Source organism: Oncorhynchus gorbuscha, unplaced genomic scaffold (assembly GCF_021184085.1).
Source record: "Oncorhynchus gorbuscha isolate QuinsamMale2020 ecotype Even-year unplaced genomic scaffold, OgorEven_v1.0 Un_scaffold_505, whole genome shotgun sequence".
NCBI lineage: Eukaryota > Metazoa > Chordata > Actinopteri > Salmoniformes > Salmonidae > Oncorhynchus > Oncorhynchus gorbuscha.
In genome coordinates, this window is record NW_025745339.1 from 521,555 (window position 1) to 529,465 (window position 7,911).

Here is a 7,911-nt window from a genome sequence, read left to right on the forward strand (position 1 = left end):
CTCTCTCTCTCTCTCTCTCTCTCTCTCTCTCTCTCTCTCTCTCTCTCTCTCTCTCTCTCTCCATCTCTCTCTCTCTCCATCCTCTCTCTCTCCATCCTCTCTCTCTCTCTCTCTCCCCTCTCTCTCTCTCTCTCTCTCCTCTCTCCATCCTCTCTCTCTCTCTCTCTCCATCCTCTCTCTCTCTCTCCATCCTCTCTCTCCTCTCTTCTCTCTCTCTCCATCCTCCCTCTCTCTCCTCTCTCTCTCTCTCTCTCCATCCTCTCTCTCTCTCTCCATCCTCTCTCTCTCTCTCCATCCTCTCTCTCTCTCTCCATCCTCTCTCTCTCTCTCTCTCTCTCTCCATCCTCTCTCCTCTCTCTCTCCATCCTCTCTCTCTCTCTCTCTCTCTCTCTCTCTCTCTCTCTCTCTCTCTCTCTCTCTCTCTCTCTCTCTCTCTCTCTCTCTCTCTCCATCCTCTCTCTCACTCCATCCTCTCTCCTCTCTCTCTCTCTGTAGTAATGAAATGCAGGAAGAGGCGAAGGAGAGAGAGAGGAGCAGTGTGGGAAATGAGGTCCCTGCTGAACCCCAGAATATGAGAACAGAGGACAAGATGGGAGACAAAGACAAACAACTGAAGAACTTCAAACCTTCTATAGGTAAACTTCTGTGTGGCGTGAGATGGTTGTTACCCTGGAACGTGACTGTTCACTAGCTGAGATGGTTGTTACCCTGGAACGTGACTGTTCAGTAGCTGAGATGGTTGTAACCCTGGAACGTGACTGTTCAGTAGCTGAGATGGTTGTTACCCTGGAACGTGACTGTTCAGTAGCTGAGATGGTTGTAACCCTGGAACGTGACTGTTCAGTAGCTGAGATGGTTGTTACCCTGGAACGTGACTGTTCAGTAGCTGAGATGGTTGTTACCCTGGAACGTGACTGTTCAGTAGCTGAGATGGTTGTTACCCTGCTCCCTGGAACGTGACTGTTCAGTAGCTGAGATGGTTGTTACCCTGGAACGTGACTGTTCAGTAGCTGAGATGGTTGTAACCCTGGAACGTGACTGTTCACTAGCTGAGATGGTTGTAACCCTGGAACGTGACTGTTCAGTAGCTGAGATGGTTGTTACCCTGGAATGTGACTGTTCAGTAGCTGAGATGGTTGTTATCCTGGAACGTGACTGTTCAGTAGCTGAGATGGTTGTTACCCTGGAACGTGACTGTTCAGTAGCTGAGATGGTTGTAACCCTGGAACGTGACTGTTCAGTAGCTGAGATGGTTGTTACCCTGGAACGTGACTGTTCAGTAGCTGAGATGGTTGTAACCCTGGAACGTGACTGTTCAGTAGCTGAGATGGTTGTTACCCTGGAACGTGACTGTTCAGTAGCTGAGATGGTTGTTACCCTGGAACGTGACTGTTCAGTAGCTGAGATGGTTGTTACCCTGCTCCCTGGAACGTGACTGTTCAGTAGCTGAGATGGTTGTTACCCTGGAACGTGACTGTTCAGTAGCTGAGATGGTTGTAACCCTGGAACGTGACTGTTCAGTAGCTGAGATGGTTGTTACCCTGGAACGTGACTGTTCAGTAGCTGAGATGGTTGTAACCCTGGAACGTGACTGTTCAGTAGCTGAGATGGTTGTTACCCTGGAACGTGACTGTTCAGTAGCTGAGATGGTTGTTACCCTGGAACGTGACTGTTCAGTAGCTGAGATGGTTGTTACCCTGCTCCTGGAACGTGACTGTTCAGTAGCTGAGATGGTTGTTACCCTGGAACGTGACTGTTCAGTAGCTGAGATGGTTGTAACCCTGGAACGTGACTGTTCACTAGCTGAGATGGTTGTAACCCTGGAACGTGACTGTTCAGTAGCTGAGATGGTTGTTACCCTGGAATGTGACTGTTCAGTAGCTGAGATGGTTGTTATCCTGGAACGTGACTGTTCACTAGCTGAGATGGTTGTAACCCTGGAACGTGACTGTTCAGTAGCTGAGATGGTTGTTACCCTGGAATGCGACTGTTCAGTAGCTGAGATGGTTGTTATCCTGGAACGTGACTGTTCAGTAGCTGAGATGGTTGTTACCCTGGAATGTGACTGTTCAGTAGCTGAGATGGTTGTTACCCTGGAACATGACTGTTCAGTAGCTGAGATGGTTGTTACCCTGGAACATGACTGTTCAGTAGCTGAGATGGTTGTAACCCTGCTACCTGGAACGTGATTGTTCAGTAGCTGAGATGGTTGTAACCCTGCTACCTGGAACATGACTGTTCAGTAGCTGAGATGGTTGTAATCCTGGAACGTGACTGTTTAGTACCTGAGATGGTTGTTACCCTGGAACGTGACTGTTCAGTAGCTGAGATGGTTCTTACCCTGCTACCTGGAACGGGACTGTTCAGTAGCTGAGATGGTTGTTACCCTGCTACCTGGAACGTGACTGTTCAGTAGCTGAGATGGTTGTTACCCTGGAACGTGACTGTTCAGTAGCTGAGATGGTTGTTACCCTGCTACCTGGAACGTGACTGTTCAGTAGCTGAGATGGTTGTTACCCTGCTACCTGGAATGTGACTGTTCAGTAGCTGAGATGGTTGTTACCCTGGAACGTGACTGTTCACTAGCTGAGATGGTTGTTACCCTGCTCCCTGGAACGTGACTGTTCAGTAGCTGAGATGGTTGTTACCCTGGAACGTGACTGTTCAGTAGCTGAGATGGTTGTTACCCTGGAACGTGACTGTTCAGTAGCTGAGATGGTTGTTACCCTGGAACGTGACTGTTCAGTAGCTGAGATGGTTGTTACCCTGGAACATGACTGTTCAGTAGCTGAAATGGTTGTAACCCTGCTACCTGGAACGTGATTGTTCAGTAGCTGAGATGGTTGTAACCCTGCTACCTGGAACATGACTGTTCAGTAGCTGAGATGGTTGTAACCCTGCTACCTGGAACATGACTGTTCAGTAGCTGAGATGGTTGTAACCCTGCTACCTGGAACGTGACTGTTCAGTAGCTGAGATGGTTGTAATCCTGGAACGTGACTGTTTAGTACCTGAGATGGTTGTAACCCTGCTACCTGGAACATGACTGTTCAGTAGCTGAGATGGTTGTAACCCTGCTACCTGGAACGTGACTGTTCAGTAGCTGAGATGGTTGTAATCCTGGAACGTGACTGTTCAGTAGCTGAGATGGTTGTTACCCTGGAACGTGACTGTTCAGTAGCTGAGATGGTTGTTACCCTGGAACGTGACTGTTCAGTAGCTGAGATGGTTGTTACCCTGGAACATGACTGTTCAGTAGCTGAAATGGTTGTAACCCTGCTACCTGGAACGTGATTGTTCAGTAGCTGAGATGGTTGTAACCCTGCTACCTGGAACATGACTGTTCAGTAGCTGAGATGGTTGTAACCCTGCTACCTGGAACGTGACTGTTCAGTAGCTGAGATGGTTGTAATCCTGGAACGTGACTGTTTAGTACCTGAGATGGTTGTTACCCTGGAACGTGACTGTTCAGTAGCTGAGATGGTTCTTACCCTGCTACCTGGAACGTGACTGTTCAGTAGCTGAGATGGTTGTTACCCTGCTACCTGGAACGTGACTGTTCAGTAGCAGAGATGGTTGTTACCCTGGAACGTGACTGTTCAGTAGCTGAGATGGTTGTTACCCTGCTACCTGGAACGTGACTGTTCAGTAGCTGAGATGGTTGTTACCCTGGAACATGACTGTTCAGTAGCTGAGATGGTTGTTACCCTGGAACGTGACTGTTCATTAGCTGAGATGGTTGTTACCCTGCTCCTGGAACGTGACTGTTCAGTAGCTGAGATGGTTGTTACCCTGGAACGTGACTGTTCAGTAGCTGAGATGGTTGTAACCCTGGAACGTGACTGTTCACTAGCTGAGATGGTTGTAACCCTGGAACGTGACTGTTCAGTAGCTGAGATGGTTGTTACCCTGGAATGTGACTGTTCAGTAGCTGAGATGGTTGTTATCCTGGAACGTGACTGTTCACTAGCTGAGATGGTTGTAACCCTGGAACGTGACTGTTCAGTAGCTGAGATGGTTGTTACCCTGGAATGTGACTGTTCAGTAGCTGAGATGGTTGTTATCCTGGAACGTGACTGTTCAGTAGCTGAGATGGTTGTTACCCTGGAATGTGACTGTTCAGTAGCTGAGATGGTTGTTACCCTGGAACATGACTGTTCAGTAGCTGAGATGGTTGTTACCCTGGAACATGACTGTTCAGTAGCTGAGATGGTTGTAACCCTGCTACCTGGAACGTGATTGTTCAGTAGCTGAGATGGTTGTAACCCTGCTACCTGGAACATGACTGTTCAGTAGCTGAGATGGTTGTAATCCTGGAACGTGACTGTTTAGTACCTGAGATGGTTGTTACCCTGGAACGTGACTGTTCAGTAGCTGAGATGGTTCTTACCCTGCTACCTGGAACGGGACTGTTCAGTAGCTGAGATGGTTGTTACCCTGCTACCTGGAACGTGACTGTTCAGTAGCTGAGATGGTTGTTACCCTGGAACGTGACTGTTCAGTAGCTGAGATGGTTGTTACCCTGCTACCTGGAACGTGACTGTTCAGTAGCTGAGATGGTTGTTACCCTGGAACGTGACTGTTCAGTAGCTGAGATGGTTGTTACCCTGGAACGTGACTGTTCAGTAGCTGAGATGGTTGTTACCCTGGAACGTGACTGTTCAGTAGCTGAGATGGTTGTTACCCTGGAACATGACTGTTCAGTAGCTGAAATGGTTGTAACCCTGCTACCTGGAACGTGATTGTTCAGTAGCTGAGATGGTTGTAACCCTGCTACCTGGAACATGACTGTTCAGTAGCTGAGATGGTTGTAACCCTGCTACCTGGAACATGACTGTTCAGTAGCTGAGATGGTTGTAACCCTGCTACCTGGAACGTGACTGTTCAGTAGCTGAGATGGTTGTAATCCTGGAACGTGACTGTTCAGTACCTGAGATGGTTGTAACCCTGCTACCTGGAACATGACTGTTCAGTAGCTGAGATGGTTGTAACCCTGCTACCTGGAACGTGACTGTTCAGTAGCTGAGATGGTTGTAATCCTGGAACGTGACTGTTCAGTAGCTGAGATGGTTGTTACCCTGGAACGTGACTGTTCAGTAGCTGAGATGGTTGTTACCCTGGAACGTGACTGTTCAGTAGCTGAGATGGTTGTTACCCTGGAACATGACTGTTCAGTAGCTGAAATGGTTGTAACCCTGCTACCTGGAACGTGATTGTTCAGTAGCTGAGATGGTTGTAACCCTGCTACCTGGAACATGACTGTTCAGTAGCTGAGATGGTTGTAACCCTGCTACCTGGAACGTGACTGTTCAGTAGCTGAGATGGTTGTAATCCTGGAACGTGACTGTTTAGTACCTGAGATGGTTGTTACCCTGGAACGTGACTGTTCAGTAGCTGAGATGGTTCTTACCCTGCTACCTGGAACGTGACTGTTCAGTAGCTGAGATGGTTGTTACCCTGCTACCTGGAACGTGACTGTTCAGTAGCAGAGATGGTTGTTACCCTGGAACGTGACTGTTCAGTAGCTGAGATGGTTGTTACCCTGCTACCTGGAACGTGACTGTTCAGTAGCTGAGATGGTTGTTACCCTGGAACATGACTGTTCAGTAGCTGAGATGGTTGTTACCCTGGAACGTGACTGTTCATTAGCTGAGATGGTTGTTACCCTGCTCCCTGGAACGTGACTGTTCAGTAGCTGAGATGGTTGTTACCCTGGAACGTGACTGTTCAGTAGCTGAGATGGTTGTAACCCTGGAACGTGACTGTTCACTAGCTGAGATGGTTGTAACCCTGGAACGTGACTGTTCAGTAGCTGAGATGGTTGTTACCCTGGAATGTGACTGTTCAGTAGCTGAGATGGTTGTTATCCTGGAACGTGACTGTTCACTAGCTGAGATGGTTGTAACCCTGGAACGTGACTGTTCAGTAGCTGAGATGGTTGTTACCCTGGAATGTGACTGTTCAGTAGCTGAGATGGTTGTTATCCTGGAACGTGACTGTTCAGTAGCTGAGATGGTTGTTACCCTGGAATGTGACTGTTCAGTAGCTGAGATGGTTGTTACCCTGGAACATGACTGTTCAGTAGCTGAGATGGTTGTTACCCTGGAACATGACTGTTCAGTAGCTGAGATGGTTGTAACCCTGCTACCTGGAACGTGATTGTTCAGTAGCTGAGATGGTTGTAACCCTGCTACCTGGAACATGACTGTTCAGTAGCTGAGATGGTTGTAATCTGGAACGTGACTGTTTAGTACCTGAGATGGTTGTTACCCTGGAACGTGACTGTTCAGTAGCTGAGATGGTTGTTACCCTGCTACCTGGAACGGGACTGTTCAGTAGCTGAGATGGTTGTTACCCTGCTACCTGGAACGTGACTGTTCAGTAGCTGAGATGGTTGTTACCCTGGAACGTGACTGTTCAGTAGCTGAGATGGTTGTTACCCTGCTACCTGGAACGTGACTGTTCAGTAGCTGAGATGGTTGTTACCCTGCTACCTGGAACGTGACTGTTCAGTAGCTGAGATGGTTGTTACCCTGGAACGTGACTGTTCACTAGCTGAGATGGTTGTTACCCTGCTACCTGGAACGTGACTGTTCAGTAGCTGAGATGGTTGTTACCCTGGAACGTGACTGTTCAGTAGCTGAGATGGTTGTTACCCTGGAACGTGACTGTTCAGTAGCTGAGATGGTTGTTACCCTGGAACGTGACTGTTCATTAGCTGAGATGGTTGTTACCCTGCTCCCTGGAACGTGACTGTTCAGTAGCTGAGATGGTTGTTACCCTGGAACGTGACTGTTCAGTAGCTGAGATGGTTGTTACCCTGGAACATGACTGTTCAGTAGCTGAGATGGTTGTAACCCTGCTACCTGGAACGTGATTGTTCAGTAGCTGAGATGGTTGTAACCCTGCTACCTGGAACATGACTGTTCAGTAGCTGAGATGGTTGTAACCCTGCTACCTGGAACGTGACTGTTCAGTAGCTGAGATGGTTGTAATCCTGGAACGTGACTGTTTAGTACCTGAGATGGTTGTTACCCTGGAACGTGACTGTTCAGTAGCTGAGATGGTTCTTACCCTGCTACCTGGAACTGACTGTTCAGTAGCTGAGATGGTTGTTACCCTGGAACGTGACTGTTCAGTAGCTGAGATGGTTGTTACCCTGGAACGTGACTGTTCACTAGCTGAGATGGTTGTTACCCTGCTACCTGGAACGTGACTGTTCAGTAGCTGAGATGGTTGTTACCCTGGAACGTGACTGTTCAGTAGCTGAGATGGTTGTTACCCTGGAACGTGACTGTTCAGTAGCTGAGATGGTTGTTACCCTGGAACGTGACTGTTCATTAGCTGAGATGGTTGTTACCCTGCTCCCTGGAACGTGACTGTTCAGTAGCTGAGATGGTTGTTACCCTGGAACGTGACTGTTCATTAGCTGAGATGGTTGTTACCCTGCTACCTGGAACGTGACTGTTCAGTAGCTGAGATGGTTGTTACCCTGCTACCTGGAACGTGACTGTTCAGTAGCTGAGATGGTTGTTACCCTGGAACGTGACTGTTCAGTAGCTGAGATGGTTGTAACTCTGGAACGTGACTGTTCAGTAGCTGAGATGGTTGTAACCCTGGAACGTGACTGTTCAGTAGCTGAGATGGTTGTTACCCTGCTACCTGGAACGTGACTGTTCAGTAGCTGAGATGGTTGTAACCCTGCTACCTGGAACGTGACTGTTCAGTAGCTGAGATGGTTGTTACCCTGGAACGTGACTGTTCAGTAGCTGAGATGGTTGTTACCCTGGAACGTGACTGTTCAGTAGCTGAGATGGTTGTTACCCTGCTACCTGGAACGTGACTGTTCAGTAGCTGAGATGGTTGTAACCCTGCTACCTGGAACGTGACTGTTCAGTAGCTGAGATGGTT

General features: G+C 48.5%; 1 protein-coding gene across 1 annotated transcript in view; it reads left to right on the forward strand.

Annotated features, from left to right (window-relative positions):
* Positions 1–489: 489 nt before the first annotated feature.
* LOC124018419 (general transcription factor 3C polypeptide 1-like) overlaps positions 490–7,911 on the forward strand; it is a 101,429-nt gene continuing 94,007 nt past the window's right edge. Inside the window, exon 1 of the mRNA XM_046333729.1 lies at positions 490–635. Coding sequence (XP_046189685.1) covers positions 503–635 — 133 coding nt within the window. The 5' untranslated portion in view covers positions 490–502. The remainder of the gene's footprint in view (positions 636–7,911) is intronic.